The 19,902-nt window shown below is 40.8% G+C and overlaps 1 protein-coding gene across 7 annotated transcripts in view; it reads left to right on the top strand.

Moving 5' to 3' along the window:
* LOC144591202 (phosphatidylinositol 4-phosphate 5-kinase type-1 beta-like) overlaps positions 1–19,902 on the top strand; it is a 126,528-nt gene that overhangs the window by 67,863 nt on the left and 38,763 nt on the right. For 6 of the 7 annotated variants that reach the window (XM_078395521.1, XM_078395520.1, XM_078395494.1 and 3 more), the window contains exons 2-6: positions 7,547–7,630; positions 9,499–9,588; positions 13,292–13,422; positions 15,560–15,677; positions 17,964–18,116. In XM_078395521.1, the coding sequence (XP_078251647.1) occupies positions 9,499–9,588; positions 13,292–13,422; positions 15,560–15,677; positions 17,964–18,116 (492 nt within the window). In that variant the 5' untranslated portion in view covers positions 7,547–7,630. Of the gene's footprint in view, positions 1–1,837; positions 1,955–7,546; positions 7,631–9,498; positions 9,589–13,291; positions 13,423–15,559; positions 15,678–17,963; positions 18,117–19,902 lie in introns of those variants that run through there. The other variant, XM_078395506.1, reaches the window with a different exon arrangement.

Here is a 19,902-nt window from a genome sequence, read left to right as displayed (position 1 = left end):
TGAATGATTTTACTCTCTTTAGCACCTTGGTTTCATTGCATGAAGTGTTTCAGTCTGATCCAGGAAGCTTTTGCTTAGATTGTGCTATTATGCAATTAAGATTTGCATAGGGGAGAGAGAGATCAGGGCAAGAAGGAAACCAAATGAAGTGGGTGAGGACTTTGGACACTCAGGGTAATGTTTGCAGCCTGATCTCCAATCACCTGTCACTTCAATTCTCCATCCCGAGGCAACACGGTAGCGCAGTGGTAGAGTTGCTGCCTTGCAGCGCTTTCAGCGCCAGAGACCCGGGTTTGATCCCGACTACGGGTGTTGTCTGCATGGAGTTTGTACATTCTCCCCATGACCATGTGGGATTTCTCCAAGATCTTCGGTTTCCTCCTATACTCCAAAGACGTGTAGGTTTGTTGGTTAATTGGCTTTGTGTAAATGTAAGTTCCCAGTGTGTGTAGGATAGTGTTAGTGTGCGGGGATCACTGGTCGGCATGGACTCAGTGGGCCAAAGTGCCTGGTTCCACACTGTATCACTAAACTAAACACTTATAGACCACCCTCCTGCACTTTAGACTTTAGAGATGCAGCACAGAAACGAGCCCTTTGGCCCGCAATCCATGCTGACCAGTGATCAGCCTGCACACTATCACTATCCTACACACCAAGCCAATTAATCTACAAACCTGTACGTCTTTGAAGTGTGGGAGGAAACCGGAGCACCAGTCACAGGGAGAACATCCAAACTCTGGACAGACAGCACCCAGCGTCAGAATCGAAACCGAGTCTCTGGTGCTGTAAGGCAGCAACTCTACCGCTGTTCTACTGTGCCGCCGGACTCTTTCGGGGAAGCTGGAGGAGCTACAGGTCATCTTTACATTTGGAGTTTTATAGCCTTGGAGGATCAAAATTGAATTACCTACACCCATTTTGCAAGTACACATGCTCCCACTGCCCACCGTAAGCAATATGAACCGTGGACCTGGACAAAATAATGATCTGGAACTAGCTTGGTCCTTGTCAAAAAGCTCTGTGCAAAGTATAAATGCTCAATAGGCCTGACTTTTTTAAATAGCCACATTTCTTGCTTTTGAAATGTGGGCACTCATTTGCACTCATTTTAATTATTTTACCATTGATGGCATTGCTTTCAACTATGTGATTCCTGGGCTCGGGAATTCCTCATCTGAGACGTACCATGAAGCCCAACATTTTGACCAGGCTTTGATTGCTTATGAACATCCCCATGTGTGGCTTGTTGGTTAATTTTACATGATTTTAAAACTCTAGGGAAGCGCATTGGGATACTTTATATATATTTTTTAATGGTGCTATTTAACTGGATGTCATTATTTTGAACAGGCCCCACCTTCCCTTCTGACATTTTAAAAACTCAAAGGTTGTTCCTCTACTCTTAAATATGATGTACTAAAGTAATTAACTTGATTTGGTCATGTCATGCATGGCGTTCCAACGAGATAGCTGCTTGACCTTATGTTAAATGAACAGAGAAAATATTTACCATGGAAAAGGGAACTGATCTATCGAGAATTAAAGAGTTGAACAATTTGTATGCAAGTTTACTTTCCAGATCTTCATTGATGCAATTTGTATCTTAAAGTAGCACTTTCTCGGGGTACCTCCTTTAGAAGCTGGTTAATGATTCCATGACTGTACAGAGGCACCTTTGTACTTTTTACGGTAAATTGTTGGAGGGACTTGGCATTTGAATCAGTAAGTGCGTTTTGCATTACACAACCCTTGAAACAAACTTGCTCTTTGAGGCTGGATGATACAGGCTTCAGTTGGACTGAATGTGCTTTTGCTGCATTTGAGATAAACTCAGTACAGGAGGGAAATTGTTGATTCACAATAATCCACAGCTCGACCGAGTGCTCAAAAGAGTCGTCTGCTATCGACTGTTTGAAACTGGATTACAGTCTTATGTTTGCTGAACAGTACTGTAAGCAAATGGGGCACAGTTTTAAAGTAGATTGTATTCTCTACTGTAACATGATGGGCAACTATTTGCCAAACTTTAACATTAATTAATTTTGTTGTTGAGTGCATGAATTAATGTTTTACATTTTGTAATTTTGAAGAATTCTTGTCTGCTTCAAAAGGAGAAGGTAGAAGTTGGTTGTGTGAACTGTAATGCTATACTTAAGTCTGTGCATATAGGTGTCGGGTTGTTTTGGTTGGTAATACTTTTATAAGGTTGTGGAATCAAGTCTATAATCTGGAACCTCGAACACTGAATCCTGGTGCAATATTTTGGGTGAGATGTTGAATCGTGGTCCCATTGGTGTTCTCGGGTAGCTGTAAGAGATTCCATGGCTAATGGAGCAAGGTGAACTAGTACTCCTTAATATCTTGTCTGATATTCAACCTCGCCAACCGGATTGGTCATTATCAGATGCCATTAGCAGACCTTGCTATGGGCAAATTACCAGCTGCATTTTCTACATTCCCACTGTGATAACACTCAAACGTTCTTTGACCGTAAGGAACAAAGGGAGGACAAATTATGAGGGGCATAGATAGGGAGAACGTATAGTCCTTCCACCCCCCCCCCCCACCAAGAGTTGGTGAATCGAAAACTGGAGGTCATAGGTTTAAGGTGAGAGAGGAATGATTAATAGGAACCTGAGGGGCAACTCTTTTTTTTTTTTACCCAGAGAGTGGAGTATACATGAAACGAGCTGCCTGAGGAAGTGATTGCAGCAGGTATTGTAGTAACATTTGGATAGGTACACGGATAGGAAACATTTAGAGGATTATGGATGAGATGTGGGCAAATGGGACAGAGGAGATGGATATCATAGTCGGCATGGCTGAGTTGTGCTGAAGGGCCCGTTTCCAAGCTGTATGACTCTGACTCTATCATAGGGATGTGAAATGTGCTACGGAATTATTATTTTTTTCTTGGGTGTGGTTATTTAGGCACTTTATTTCCCTCTAATCTAGCTTATTTGCTAGATATTTAAAACTGATGTTTTCATCCCTCTGGCTACTTCCTTTTAACTTTAGTAGTTTTGTAACTTTGCCCTTTATCCTTGCAGAAATCATCTTTTCATACACCCTTTCCTTGTTGAATTTAAATTTCTGGTACCATGCAATTGCCTGACTACATCTGCCCTGTCAGTACCCTTCCCCTTTGGAGAATCAGAGGGGAATTCCTCTGATTCTTCTGTGTTGTACGACGATATCACCACATATCATTGTGATATAGTCGTATATGTGGTGATATAGTCGTACAACACAGAAGCAGGCTCTACAGCCACCACGTTCATTGAGTACAAATCTATAATAATCCCATTTCCCAATACTTGGTCCCCAGCTTTCTATGTACTGGTGATTCTCATGCATATCAATGTTGCAGGAGTACCTGCCTCCACACTTGAGCTGAAAACAGTTCTTTTTTTCAGACCCACTTCAATGCCTTTGCTTCCAGCCCATGATTTGTAGATACCACTGGTAATGGGGGAAGTTTTTGATTGTCAGCGTTCCTTTTTCCAAAACGTCAAGCTTTGCACAATAAACCGTGGTTTCTGTGAACAGTCCATTGTGTGCACCTGAACCCGTTTTGAGGAATAAAAACTAACTTTTGCACTCTTGCTACATTGAGCTTTTGACGGCACTGGGCCTGTACTTGCTGGAGTTTAGAAGGATGAGAGGTTCCTCATTGAAACGTACTAAATAGTGAAAGGCTTGGATAGAGTGGATGTGGAGAGAATACTTCCACTAGTGGGAGAGTCTAGGACCAGAGGCCATAGCCTCGGAATAAAAGGATGACTTTTAGACAGGATGAGGAGGAATATCTTTAGTCAGAGGGTGGTGAATCTGAGGAATTTATTGCCACAGAAGGCTGTGGAGGCCGTTATTGGATGTTTTAAGTTGGAGATTGACAGATTCTTGATTAGTTTGGGTGTCGGGTTATTTGGAGAAGGCAGGAGAATGGGGTTGAGAGAGAAAGATGGATCAGCCATGATTGAATGGTGGAGACGACTTGATGGGCCTAATGGCTTAATTCTGCTCCTATAACTTAAGAGGACGTTGGCACATAACCAAAGAAATTGATTGAAAATGTGCAGCAAGTGGTCCAGAGAGGATTTTAGTAAGGGGCTCTTTGTGCTTGGGTCTGCTGAAGGAATCGTGGCAGTGATGGAGAGATTGCTTTGGTCACTTGGTGCACAGATCTTGGTGCTGCAGAGTGAAGTGACATCATGCAGAGAGGGGGTGGAATTGCGGATGAGTTTGGGAGCAAGGAAAAGATTTGGGAAGAATTGAGTCATGGAAATCAATTCTGCAGGTTTTATTTAATATCTGGGCTTGCAGTTACAGAAACGGCACTAAACCATGGCACTTGCTAATTCTCCTGGTATTACTGAATCTAGTTTCCTCTTAGTAATATAATCCTCTTGGGAAGAGTTTCATTCATGTCCTAATATCTTAATGGGAGATGTGTGCTTGTTGCCCACTAAATATTGATTTTGACCATGGGCTGTGGTTTCCCAAATACTGTCGAATAGTGGGCATGGATTGATCTGGACACACAACTCTTGTGCCTTGGTCGTTTTCGGAACAAAGCAACCCATCCTCATTTCATGATTATTTAGATTAATAAAGTGCAGGAGGATAGCTTCAGCTATTGTACCCATGTGAGCTGCTTGAATGAGATCTTCAATTAGTCCTACTACTCTGCTTTTTTCCCCCAGGATTAGCATTTGCCCTCTTTCAGCTTGTTGAATTCCTCTGTTAAGATTGTTTCCACAGATTTTTCTGGTAGTACACTCCTGGTGGTTATAACCCACTGGGCTTATTACTACTTTGCTTTGTAATCATAGTGTCATAAAAACAGAAGTGGCATTTCGGCCCAACTTGTCTGCCAGCCAGCATACTGCATCTAAACCCCCAACCATGTCCCTTTAAATCTTTCTTATCCTTGTACCTGTTCAAATGTCTTTTAAATGTTGGTATTGTACCTGCATTGTATCATAGAACAATATTCTCTTCAACCAAGTGAATATAGAGTATCAATATAGTTTGTGTCTGTTTTCATTATGTAGCATCATATCACAAGTAAGGTAAGTCACTAATAGAAAGTAATAAACTAGAGATTTTAAGATTTAAAATGTTTTTCCACATCTATTGCATTCTTTGCCACTTTGGAAGGATGGGGTACAAAAATTCCCTGGCAAAAGTTTCTATCTGTAGGAGGCTGCGGCAGGTTGTACTTTAAACTTCAGTGGCACTGAGAAAGGCAGTTGCTTCCCCATTACTAAATGCAACATTGAATTACATCTATAATAAATTATTTTCCCTTTAAAAAAAAAAAAAATCCATTGTTCAAATATAATGCAAAAGCTAAAATCGAAACCAGCCATCTCGAGTCAATAACCAGTAATTAGTGTTACTTGCACCTTTGGAATGTTATTTACAACCGCTCCCTTGAATTCTTCTATAGAAGTATTGGAACTCCTTTAGGCTCAGGAGTAGGCCATTCGGCACTTCGAGCAAGCACCGCCATTCACTGTGATCGTGGCTGATCATCCACAATCAGTACCCTGCCTTCTCCCCATATCCCTTGACTCCGCTATCCTTAAGAGCTCTATCTAACTATCTCTTGAAAGCATCCAGCGAATCAGCCTCCACTGCCTTCTGAGGCAGAGAATTCCACAGATTCACAACTCTCTGGGTGAAAAAGTTTTTCCTCATCTCTGTTCTGAATGGCCTACCCCTTATTAGTTTCGTTTAGGTACAGCGTGGAAGCAGGCCCTTTGGCCCACCGGGTCAGCGCCGACCAGCGATCCCCGCACATTAACACTATCCTATACCCACTAGGGACATTTTTTACATTTACCAAGCCAATTAACCTACATACCTGTACGTCTCCAGAGTGTAAGAAGAAACCGAAGATCTCAGAAAACTCCCGCATGTCATGGGGAGAACGTACAAACTCTGTACAGACAGCACCCATAGTCGGGATCAAACCCGGGTCTCCGGCGCTGCATTCGCAGTAAGGCAGCAACTCTACTGCTGCGCCACCATGCTGCCCATTCTTAAACTGTGACCCCTGGTTCTGAACTCCCTTAACATCGGGAACATGTTTCCTGCCTCTAGCATGTCTAATCCCTTAATCTTATTTTTCAATAAGATCCCCTTTCATTCTTCTAAATTCCAGTGTATAAAAGCCCAGTCGCTCCATTTTGTCATGACAGTCCTGCCATCCCGGGAATTAACCTCGTGAACCTACGCTGCACTCCCTCAATAGCAAGAATGTCCTTCCTCAAATCTAGAGAGGCCGCATGCTGTGAAGCCATGCAGTTGTCGGCTGCTGCCATTTCATTGGCTTTTAAGGTCATTTCAAATATTCTCGGGAATAAATGATGTTTTTTAATGTTGCCTGTTCTTCAGACACTTTACCTTTTTCATAAAAGTTGTCAAGCAGGAGAAGTAAATTATCAGGAAGCCAATGTCACTCAGCACGGACACAGGCCCTTCAGCCCAACTCGTCCATGCCGACCAAGATGTCCCATCTAAGCTAATCTAATTTCCCCATGTTTGGCCCATATCCCAATAAACCTTTACTGTCCCTCTACCTGTCCAAGTGCCTTTTAAATGTTGTTATAGTACCTGCTTCAACTGCCTCCTCTGGCAGCTCGTTCCATATACCCACTACCCTCTGAGTGAAACGGTTGCCCCTCAGGTTCACATTAAATCATGCCTCCTCACCTTAAACATATGTTCTCTTGTTTTTGATTCCCCTACCATGGGTAAGAGACTGTACATTCACCCTATCTATTCCCCTCATGACTTTAGACACCTCAATAGGATCGCCTCACGGCCTTCTGCACTCCAAAGAATAAAGCCTGCCCAACCTCTCCCGATAGCTCAGCCCCTCAAGTCCTGACAACATCCTTCTAAATCTTTGCTGCGCTCTTTCCAGTTTAATGACATACCTCCTTTCGCAATGGCCAAGACTGTACTCCAAGTGTGGCCTCGCTAACATCTTGTACAACTTAACAAGTTTGTAAAACTGAATGTTTTCTGTACAGACTTGTGTAGGGGTTGCACATTATAACTAATGCTTTTTTATTTAAACTAACCTCTTCTGGCCAGCTGCTTATCTGTTCCTTTATGTACATTTGTTCATCCAAAACTCCAAGTCAGTCTTACCTCAGACTCTGTTCACCATGAATGTTCGACCACTTTAGTTCCCACTCAACACTGACTCTGCTTTCACATTTTGCTCTCTGTTTAAAATCCATCCATGAACCCCAACTACTCTCGTACACTGCCAATAGTGCTATCGCTATAACCCATCTACTTTATTTTAATTGCTGCATCATTTTTTGGTCTTCAGCTGCTGGGATCTGAGATCTGCACTTGACTTCCTGAACCAACTTTTCTTCTGTCCCCTTTATCTCAAACCAAACTTTGATATCTCCCTTGCAGGGCAATCTGCGTGATTTAAGATGCTGCATGAATGAATGAATGCTCTTTTGGTGAAGTCATGTGCTAATACTCAAACTTGTTTTGTCTTGGTCAACAGGTTCTGACCCTGCACGCTGTATCAATGAAGAACCTTGATGTCCTGATAGGCTGCAGATGACTTGTAGCCCTATTGCCAAGGAAGGTAACCAATAGGGCAAATTAACATTCTGGCATCTGAAACTGAGGAAATACAACTCCATAATATATTAAAATGAGTTCATATCTTTGCACACTTCATACAAATTTTGTTCCTTATATGTGTAACCACATTTATAGTGGAAATTGCCTGTGGAAAGACAATATCACTGCAAATGTGAATTGTTCTTCAGGATTGCCCTTGTCTGAGTCTGCCAAACCAAATGACAACAAATCTGCTGAAAAGGTTCAAAAGTTTTTTTCTGTTTTCTATTTGTATTTTTAATTTTTTTAATTTCTATTTGTATTTTTTTTTAATCCATCATGATTGAATGAATACATCAGTAATGAAAAACATTCATCTGGCTTCATGATTTTCTTCAGGCAAGGAAATCTCCCAAATGAACCTCCAAGTTGGGCCAGCATGGTGCAGCAGTAGAGTTGCTGCTTTGCAGCGCCTGAGACCCGTCTTCAATCCTGACTGCGGGTGCTGTCTGTACGGAGTTTGTACGTTCTCCCCGTCGGTTTTCTCCGAGATCTTCGGTTTCCTCCCACGCTCCAAAGACTTGTAGGTTAATTGGCTTGGGTTTGTATACTTGGCATAAGTGTAAATTGTCCCTAGTGTGTGTAGGCTTGTGTTAATGTGCTGGGATCGCTGGTCGGTGTGGACTCGGTGGGCCGAAGGGCCTGCTTCCGCACTGTATCTCTAAACTGAACTAAACCTTGTCTGGCCTATTTGTGACTACAAAGCCCTGAGCAATATGGTTAACTTTTGGTTAGAAAGGCTTCCATTTCCAGCCACTTAGAAATGAGCAATAAATGCTGGGCAAGCAATTGACGCCAACATCCCATGAATTAATAAACATTAAAAAAACTTGCAATCATCTAATGAGTATAATTAATTAAATAAACAAATAAAAGGAAAATCTTGGGTGCTATGTTTTACAGTGGGCAGTCTTAAGTGCCTATTTATGTGGCTCCATTTAACAAAAGAAGAGCTTTGATTAGAATTCTTCAGTGTCCAAGTAAGTATTTAGCAGAATAAACCCAATCAATCAATGTTCAACAGGTGCATGGTGGAACTGGTTGGCCATGCAAGAACGTCTGTCACCAACCTTTGCGTATCTGTTGGGAAATCCATGATGTGTTGCTTCAAAAGAGCAAACGAAACAGACTTCAGAGATGCTGCCTATCCTGCTGTGTTACTCCAGCTTTCTGGGTCTATCTTCAGACTTCAGAGTTATTTAATTAAGGGTCTGAACAACCCAAACATGCTCACTCCCTTGCACCCACACACTGTGGTTGGATCTTCCCAGTATATGTTGTTTGGGCTTTATAATAATACCTCCAATAGTCAGTAACAAAACTAACCATCCTAACGTTGATAGCACTGTCAGTGATTAGGTTAAAAAGCTGAGAGTAATGTAACTATCCTTTAATCTCCCAAACACGAAGAAACGTGCATTTCCTTGCTCTTGGTGTGTATTAAAGGGAAAAACAAACATTTTGGCACAACGGTGTGGAACTTGCTTGGCCCTCAGTGTCCATGGAAACTGAGATCTCCTAACTATTCATACTAATTCCATTTCAATTTGTAGAATTTGTAGAATTTTTCACGGATTGCTTTGATATATTGCTGGTATTTATTTCACAAAATGCTGGAGTAACTCAGCAGGTCAGGCAGCATCTCGGGAGAGAAGGAATGGGTGACGTTTCGGGTCGAGACCCTTCTTTAGACTGATGTCAGGTGGGCGGGACAAAGGAAGGATATAGGTGGAGACAGGATATATTGCTGGATATATTGATATATTGCTGTATCTCTTTCTGGTAGTATTTGAATGAAAAAATAAGTCTGTCATTAAACTTGTTTTCCAGATGAGCTCCATTGCAGAAACGAGAAACACTGCTATTAGACAAAATGGGCACAGTGGTGAAGGAAACTTGCGAGAGAAGATTTACAAGAAGGTAAATGGCTAGTTGCATTGCAAGCTTCCTAACAACCCCACTTTCATCTCGTTCATGGAATGGTGTGTTGAAATTAAAGTTAATTGTTAATGTTGAAGTTGCATTTCATTGTGTGGTACCACAAATCATGTTTAAAGTGATGCATTCTAAACAGAACTAGTCATCAATGAGATACTGTGGACCAACAGCGGCAAGGTTATACTTCACTACAATTTCTAACACTCGGGATATCCCTCTTTATTAACACCAAGACGGGAGCAGCTCTAGTTCAATTTGTAGAATGGACCAACAGGTCAGAAACCACAGCAAAATGTACCTAAAGGTGGCGCTGCGGTAGAGTTGTTTCCTTACAGCGAATGCAGCGGCGGAGACCCGGGTTCGATCGTGACTAGGGATGCTGACTCTACGGAGTTTGTACGTTCTCCCCGTGACCTGCGTGGGTTTTCTCCGAGATGTTCGGTTTCCTCCCACACTTCAAAGACAAACGTACAGATATGTAGGTTAATTGGCTTGGTAAATGTAAAAATTGTCCCTAGTGGGTGTAGGATAGTGTTAATGTGCGGGGATCGCTGGTCGGTGAGGACCCAGTGGGTCGAAGGGCCTGTTTCCGCGCTGTATCTCTAAACTAAATGAGATTCTAGTCTTGTTAAGTTGCAACACAGGAGCCCATATGCAAAGCAGTGGAAGCAGCATGTAAGTCAAATGAAGTCGAATTTGTCATGTGCACAAGTATGGTGAGGTACAGGCTCCATGAAATTCTTGCTTCCAGCAACATGACAAAGACATAGACTCAGAGCACAAAAACATAAATCTGTACAGCCCACCAAGTCTGCACAAATCAAGCATCCATTCACATGAATCCTACATTAACTTCCTTTTCATATTTTCCCCATATTCTCTTCAACTCCCCCCAGATTCTACCCCTATGAATTTATAGTGGTCAATTAACCTGCACATCTTAGGAATGTAGTAGAAAAAAATGTACCCAGAGGAAACATGTGGCTATGGAGAGAACATGCAAATTCCCCACAAACACCTGAGGTGAGGAATGAACCTGGATCTCTGGTGTTATGAGGTAGCAGCACTACTAGCTGTGCCCTTGTGACCATTTATTGCATATCAAGGAAGCTTCGTCATTTAAAAAACAAATCATCTACTTTGCCAATGTCTTTTAGGGAATAAAATCTGCTATCCTTGCACATTCTGATCAATACGTGATTCCAGTCCCAAATCAATGTAACTGGCTCCAAGCTGCCTGCTGGCCCAGCCCAGCAAGCCACTCCATGCAATACAGCAATGATTTTAACTCTGAAGACAATTGAATCTTAATGCACTTGTGGAGAAGGATAGGACCGGCTCTCGGGTTGAGGCCGTACATTTGGGCAAAGGTTGAGTTCGGAGCAATTAGGCAGAAACTTGCAGTCAATTGAGGGCCTGTTTTCAGTTAAGGGGATGGCTGGAAAGTGTGAGGCTTTCAAACGTAAGATTGCAAAAGTATAGGGGCAGCATAGCATGTACATGTTAGGGTGACGGTAAGGCTGGCAACCATAAGAAACCCTGGTGGATGAGATGATGATGCTCTGGTCAGGATTAAGGAGGCATACTTCAGATTTAGACTGTCAGGATTAAGTGAATCCCTCAAAATGAGAAATGTGGAATTACACAAAGCAATTAAGAAGCCTAAAAGAAGACATGATATATCTGGCAGGCAAGGAAAAGGAAAATCTTGAGAGATTCTACAGGTATATTCAGAGTAAAAGGGGGGGCTCAAATCCTTTCAAATATCAACATGGCTGAGTGTGTCGAGCCACAAAAGATGAGGGAGATATCAAATGAATCTTTCATCTGTTTTTTACTGAGCAGATAAGGAATTGAGTGAGGCATATGAGTTTAAATTTCTTGGATCTTATACAAATTACTAAAGAGGAGATTTTATGGATTTTAAGACCTTTCTACAAGATCTCATATCTGTTCAAATGTCCTTAAGTCATAATTGTAGCTTCCTCTGGCAGCTCATTCCAGGTACGACCATACTCCAAGTGAAAACATTGCTCCCAATGTCCCTATTAAGTCTCTCCCTCTTGCTTTAAGCCTGTGTCCTCTAGTTTTAGTGGAAGGGCGTAGAAAGACTGACTGTTCACTTTATTCATAGCTCTCATGATCTTGTACACTTCAATAAAGTTGCCCCTCAGCGTCCTACACTGTAAAGAAAAATTGCAACCGATCCAGCCTTTCCCTCTAACTCAAGCTTACAAGTCCAGATAAAGTCCCAGTGAATCTCTTCTGCACTTTTTTTCTCCCAACATAATATCCTTCCAATGGCTGGATGACCAGAAGTGCACAAAGTACTCCAAGTACATCAACGGCTTGTGTGGCTGCCTCGTGTCCAAACCTTTGAATTCGGGGCATTTTCTAATGACAGCAAGTGTGCCAAATAATGCCTTCATCACACTGTCCACTTGACTGGTAACTTTCAGGGAATGATGCACCTGTACTCCCAGATCTCTGTTCTACAACATTCTCCAGCAGCTTCCGTGTTATTGTGCAAGTCCTGCCCTGATTTGACAAACCAAAGTGCAACTCCTCGCACTTATCAAAGTTGTATTCAGTTGCCATTCTTTGACCTACCTTCCGAACTGATCCAGATCCTGTATAAATTTAGATGTTCTTCCTTAATGTCCACTTTATTACCTATTCCCTTACCATCTGCAGATTTACTAACAATGTTAACGACATTATCACCCAAATTATTATGAGTGGACACAACAATGATCCTGTGACACTCCAATCGGAAAACAACCCCCCACCCCCATGACTTTGACTCCCTCCTCCAAGCCAATTTTGAATCCAATTGGCTAGTTCACCATGGATTCCATGTGATCTAACCTTGCAGACCAGCCTACCATACAATTATAACTTTTTAAAGACATTTGAACATGTATGGATTGGAAGGATTTGGAGGACATTGAGGCAAATGCAGGCAAATGGGACTAGCTCAGAATGCCAACTTGATTGACGTGGACAAGATGGGCTGAAGGGCCTGCTCCTGTGCTGTACAATATAACTGTTTTGGGAATAAACAACACTCTCCAGCGACAACCACTTCCTGTGAATGAAACATAATAAGGCTATTATGCTGTAACAGTTAATTTGCAGCATTAAACTTTGTTTACACTTGGAAAAGTATTTAGTAAAGTTTTTGGTTCCTACTTTGGTGTATATCTGATTTTTCATGAAGATTGAGGTTTGGAGGTATGGTTCTGCTCAGGGCACCCAAGTGTGGCTAAGCGAGTTGTTCACGATCAGTGGATTGTTGCTATGTCTGGGCTTTCTCCTTTTATCACGGCTGTAGGATCAGAATGTTCTGTTTTGTTTTATTGTTGCTGAATAGACTGAGATTTCTTCTGACTATAAATGATCTCATTTTATAAAGCATTGTCTAATGTGCAGGGTAGTTTACAACGTTAACCGCAAATTCTCTTTATGTGACAACTTTTTAAAAGGCGCAAAACATTTTGTGGAAATATTGTTAAACAAATAGAAGTGATACTGAATCACCCACGACAAAATGAGGTTGTGAGTCTTAGACTTGTCAAATAAATGTCTGAGTGTCTTAAATATGGGGAGAAGGATTTTGGAAAGTAGTGTCTTGTACACAATAATCTGACATTGAAACAATGCAATATTTGTTTTGTCAATCCAGACTCCATCGTCTGCACTTCAAGGATCTATCCAACTTGGGATAGGATATGCTGTTGGAAACCTTACGTCAATACCAGAACGAGATGTACTTATGCAAGATTTCTATGTTGTGGAAAGTGTCTTTCTACCAAGGTTGGAATTTTTTTTCAAAACATTTCCACCTTAGCTGTGAAATTGTAGTGAGACCATGTTAACTATTTACCATGTTGTGTAAAATAAATCTTGGAAAAAGGCATTGAGTTTGCTGTTTATGTTCCAAATGAAGCAACAAACTGGCCTATATGGATGATGCATACATTTGTGAACAGCAACAATATTGATTTTTATAGTGCTTATAATGCAACAAAAAATGGCCCTAATGTAAATGAAAGACTTCCTTGACCTCTAATCATTCTTTTTGTATCAAAGAAACAGATCTTGCTGAGTCACATTGATCTTGGCTAGAATCCACTGGTAATAGATTAGTAGAGAGGATCTGTGAGTTCAATGCTTGCTTAAGAGGTCTACCCCAAAGCCCACCTCTTTAAATCAGCTTTTCTTTATCTCACAGATATGGCCTTTCTCTCTTTGTCATTCACTTTGCCTCATAGTTTATGGCATTTCTACTTGAAAAGTGGCATCTAAATGAAAGATGTTTGTAGAATTATAATTTAGCACTGTGATTTGTAAATTATCTTTCCTTTCCCCTTCATCAGGAGATTATTGGAATTAATACAGTAAATATGGAAATGAATGTTGCTATTCAAACATGAAGTTGTTCAGCAATCCAGATCTTGTGAGATATTTAGCTGTTTTTGAGGGGTTAAAGGTAGATAATGTATAGAGACGTGAGTGTTTAGCTCTATCTTAAACTTATTAGGCTTGCTAGGGGCTTCTGTTTTAGATGATCAAATTGTTTTAATGAGATTATACGATGCTCTCAGAAAAAAGTCTCCAAGTCTTGCTTCTGATAGTTTGAGAAACCATATCAATACGGGGCAAAAAATGATATAAATCCAAAACTCTGCAGCACAGGAAGAAAGTTATATTTCCATTGAGCTTGCCTTCAGGATGCCTCAAAGATTCGCAACGCATTAAATTCTCAATGAAATGTATTTAATATAGGAAACGGGGAAACAATCTGTGCATAGGAAACACCCACAAGCAGCAATACGATGACAACCAGCTAATCTATTTTAATAACAGTAAGGGATGAGAACATGGTGAAGGCTTGCTCTGTCAGTAAGTGAGATCACAACTGATCAGTTAACTCTGTGCCACTTTCCTGTATTAATGCTACATCCCTTGATTCTGTTAATATCCAGAATTACATCAACCTTTCTCTTGGATAAATTTGGCTCTTGAAATTTCGGAGCCTTACAGGATAATGAATTCCAAAGGCTCACTATCCTCTGGATGAAGGCATTTTTTCCACATCTGTCCTGAAGGGCTGATTTCTCATTTTAGCACTACAATGGTTCTAGACATCCCATCCCTGCCTCTGTCCATCAAGCCCTGTAAGAATATTGTGTGTTTCAATAAGAGGATGGGATATGGATCCCATGAATTATGGATAGGACAGGTTTGGTGGGATATGGACCAAATGCAGGCAGGCAGGACTAGTGTATCTGGGACATGTTGGCCGGTGTGGGCACGTTGGGCTGAAGGGCCTGTTTCCCCGCTGTTTCACTCTGACACTACCTACCACCTAAACCCCAGAAACCATTGATCTATTCTGCTTGCCTTCTCCAGATATGACATGCCTACAATCCCCCAAATCAGTCCGATAAAGCCACCACACTGGCTATATTGAATACTCACGCCTTTTCAATCAGTCATTTAAAAAATACTTAATTTCTAATTTTTTTCTACAAAAGTGGATAATCTCTCACTTTATTCACATTGTATTTCATCTGTCAAATGATTGCCTATTCACTTACCCTGTCTACATCTTCTCGCAACCTCTCTGCATCCTCCTTACAACCCATACTGGCACCCAGCCTAGAAAACTTGAACATATTACAAGTGATCCACTCTTCCACATCATTGTCGATTGTGAACATCAGTAACTCCAGCACCAATCCTAACTTCGGAAATGTATTACACATTAATTGTCACTGGATTTAAGTAGATGAGCTACTCCTGCCCCCAGGTAGATAATTAGCAATGAATCCTGACCTCACCAGTGACACACCCAGGGCATAAAATTAACATTTTCCTTTAAAAAGATTTTATTGTGTCTTTTAATACACATGACTAATCAACAAATGTATTTACTACGGATTTTCAGCGAAGGAAGCAATCTTACACCTGCACATCGATATCCCGACTTCAGATTCAAGACCTACGCTCCATTGGCATTCCGTTATTTCCGAGAGCTCTTCCATATAAAGCCTGATGATTATTTAGTAAGTTCCCTTTGTTGCATCCTCTTTATACCAATAATTTTTGAAAGGCTCATGAAAAGGAAAAGGTACTTGAGTTGGTTGCTCTCTAAGGTACTATGTCAAAATGCGAAATATTCCCTTTGTAAATTGAACGAAATAATACCCATAACAATTCACTTTTATATGGTATCATAAAATCGTACAACAACTAGGAACATCAATGAAGCATTAACATAGTGTGCCACGTAATGAGTTTGCAGCACAGGTGATCAAAGATTTAATGAGCTAAGTTTTGAGGAATATCTTACAGTGGAGATAAAGGTACACAGAGATTTGGGGGGGGGGGGGGGAATTCCAGTGCTTGGGACCTTTGGCAACAGCAGTCAGTGTGCAAGAGACTGGAACTGAAAAGGTGTTCAGGACTTGGAAGGTTATAGGGTTCGAAGAGATTAAGAGAACTTGAAAATAAGGATGTCAATTTTAGGAGCCAAATCATATCTAGACTATATCACTTGGGGGTGATCAGCTGCAGTTAAGATTATTAATTGAATTGGAAAATTGATCTGGATATTTTATCCATAATATTTAGGAAAGTGTGGGGTTGAGATAGCTGAACTTAAATTTAAAAATAACAACTTTAAAGGCGGGAAGAAAATAGAATTTTCACCTAAAGGATAGGCCATTGAAAGAGATGCACATAAAATTCAGTAAGTGCTTGGATGTTTTATGTCCTAATTTCTATTTTCAAGTAGGTAGTTATCGTGCACTAGGCATGTGAAGTTTTGCACCTGTGGTTATTTAACATCCTCCCAGGCAGTTACTGCAACGTCATCCCGTGCTGCTTATTTTCCGTGACTAGAAAGGTAATTGCTTTGTGCACAGATTATGAATACAAAATCACCCAGCCACTCAGTGAGGAAGAGGGAGGCCACAAATTTTGTATCTCCACAGTTCGCATGCAATTTACCCTCCTGTTTTGCCAGCCTCAACATATGCCCCACCTCCTTAACTACCCCATTAAGAACTTGCTAACCAATCAGAGCAGACAATTAGGGCTGGTAATTATTGGTGGTGGCAATCTTATAACAAGTTAATGATTGCTAATATAATTCCAATCAGCACTGCCACACAGCAAGTGAATCACAAAACCACAATCTCCAACAAGCATTAAGTTGTTGCTGCAGTTGTTTCAAATTTTTAAGTCTTATCCTTTTGGTCTCTTTTTATTTTAGACTTTCCTTGATATTTCCTTTTTCTATCATTTTTTCAAAAAACTTGGTCTCACTAGTTAAGAAATGAAAACAGAATGCTGGAAATATTCAGCAGGTCAGGAAGCATTGGTGAAGTGAGAAACCTGTTTCACTCTTCAGGTCAACTTTTCATCATTGTTGCTTGGCCTGCTGAATATTTCCAGCATTATATGCTTTTACTTCAGTTTTCCAGCATCCCTTTTGTTTATAAGGCGGTGATGTTGTATGATTTTCTGGCCAGGAGAATTCCATGCTTGTACACAGCACCTTGGAGTGCAACCAACTTACGCACCTTTTTGCTTTTGGGTCATTAGTTCATGAGATGGCATATTTGATCTGTTCTTTGAAGTGACGCATGCAATTTTCACGCTATATAAGCTCACAGTAACAGCCTGAGAAATTTGAGCTTGGATGAAGCACAGATTAATCCATTGTGCAATGATGCTGCAAGATGCTCCTGTTCCAGTGCAATGTCAATCGCCATGTCAGGATCAAACGCCGTAGCAACTCTGCCCACCTATACACTAAGTGGGAAGAACGGGTGCAACATTTGTCATCACCTTGATCAGTAATCTTCCCATTTTGTTTATATACTGTATTTTCCAAATACTGGATAATTAATTGTCAATATCGGCAGAAGCAAATTTGTTTGAATAAATGGCATACATCTGATTAACACGCATAATTAATACACCAGTTTCTAACCAGATGAGAATCTTGTCTGCTTCAATTTCATAGTCTTTACTTTTATAAATTATAAATTTGAGTCTGCACAATGAAAGGGCTTAAAATTTTGAAATTTTCTATGCGTTGGGTGGAAAATATAAACGTTCAGTATTATTGAGCTGGTGATTTTTAATTGCACTTTCATTTTAGATTGGTTTTGCATTAAACAGAATAGTTCAAGTTTCATCTTTTACTTAAATTGCTTTCATTGAATTGATAGGCATGTTTCATTGATATTTTCATTTTAAAAAATAATTTAAACAAATTGTATAGTGAATGTTATCAAAAATGTTAACTTGAATCCTTTTAAAATTCTCTTCCTCCTTGCCAGTATTCCTTATGCAATGAACCACTGATTGAACTTTCCAACGCTGGTGCCAGTGGGTCCTTATTTTATGTCACAAGTGACGATGAATTCATCATCAAAACTGTGCAGCACAAGGAGGCAGAATTCTTGCAGAAGCTGTTACCAGGCTACTATATGGTAAGACAACAATACCAAAAGGCTTTCTAAGCCTGGTGCTGTTTATTCTTTAGCGGTGATTGATTGTCGCGGTAAGGGAGTGCGTGATCATGTACCGATGCTTGATTGTCGATTTAAGCATTGTGCGTGATAATTGGAAATTGCAGGATATGCAAATTTGGTGCGTAAGGGACCCACATTCAGTGGTCATTCACCAACACAGCAGACTTGAAAGTGCAGATGGCTTACTTCAGCCATTCCTTGCATCGTTTGTTCAATATTCTGTTGCAATGTTTGGATGTGCAATCTAACAGATCAATTTTTTACATGAAATTGGATTAAGAAATTGTATTCTGCGTGTTATTTCATGTCTGTGGTTATGCTTGTGGAAACAGATTTAATGGCTTTTTTAAAGAGAAATGCTTAAAGATTGCAAGGATATGTTGGAAGGATAGAAGCATTGTTTGTTGATATGGGGGGGGGGGGGGGGGGGGGTAGTAGAAGAGGATGGACTGGGTTGCTCTTTAAATGAGAGATCTCAGACCTGAATGTCTGAGGAATGACTTGTACTGTTTTGTGGTTTGGAATGGGTGAATGGCAAGATTAAACACACAATGTCCTTGTACTTTGTTCCTGTGTTGCCATTTGAAAGAGCGTTTCACCATTTGCCAACTAGCACTATGCTTCCTATCTTTCCTGTAGAACTGCACATTTTTGTCCAAACTTTTATTTAGTAATCGTTTGAAAATTGCTTCTGAACCTGACATAACTGCCCGTCCAGATAGCATGACTGATTCTCCTCATTTATGATTCTTAAACTAAGCATATTAAGCCAATCTGTCAGATACCAACCCTCTTACAAATGGAAGCAATTTCTCCCTTACTGCAAAACCTTCCTGATATAATCTTGATGGTCAATCTTAGCAGTCAGATATGGAGGTCGTACAACCAATTAGCCTTGTCCACTGCTCAGACATGCACTTCTAGGAATGATCGCAACGTTACCATTAGCAACACAAAGCCTTCATTTGTTTTCCAAATCCGAATCATGTGTCAACCCAAAAGGAAGGAGGTTTGAGCCTTCGCTGACTGTAGGGTTCAACTATTTGTGCTTCATCTCAACTTTTCCCCTTGGTTGCGATGTGGAGCTCCCTATACCTGTGGCTATTTATAGAAGTTGCTGAAATCACTCCTAGTTGGGTAGCATTTGAGGAAAATAATACCGTTAGCATTTCTGGTTTAAAAATCCTTTAAGAACTGGGAAGGAGAGAAAAACAAGTTGGTTTCAAGTTGCAGAGAAAGTGGGCAAGCATGGCTAGGACAAAGGCAATAGTTGTGATGTGGTGAGGCTAAAGGTTCCGTGGTTGTAGTCTATGGTTTAATGGCAGTAATTAGAGGGCGCATTACAAAAAATAAATGCAAAATGTTGTGAAATGCAGCAATGTGGGGTATGCTCACCGGAAATTGGAGGAACAGCACCTCATATTTCGCTTGGGCAGCTTGCAGCCCAGTGGTATGAACATTGACTTCTCCAACTTTAGATAGTTCCTCTGTCCCTCTCTTCCCCTCCCCCTTCCTAGTTCTCCCACTGTCTTCTTGTCTCCATCTATATCCTTTCTTTGTCCCATCCCCCTGACATCAGTCTGAAGAAGGGTCTTGACCCGAAACGTCACCCATTCCCTCTCCCCTAGATGCTGCCTGACCTGCTGAGTTACTCAAGCATTTTTTGATACCTGGGGTATGCTAGAGATCAGCTGTGCTAATGGAGAGTCAATATCATATCTAGATGACTTGCAGCCGAAGTGGT

The sequence above is a fragment of the Rhinoraja longicauda genome, chromosome 3 (genome assembly GCF_053455715.1).
Source record: "Rhinoraja longicauda isolate Sanriku21f chromosome 3, sRhiLon1.1, whole genome shotgun sequence".
NCBI classification, from domain to species: domain Eukaryota; kingdom Metazoa; phylum Chordata; class Chondrichthyes; order Rajiformes; family Arhynchobatidae; genus Rhinoraja; species Rhinoraja longicauda.
Note: the sequence above shows the minus strand (reverse complement) of the source record. Positions and strands in the feature narration are given on the sequence as shown.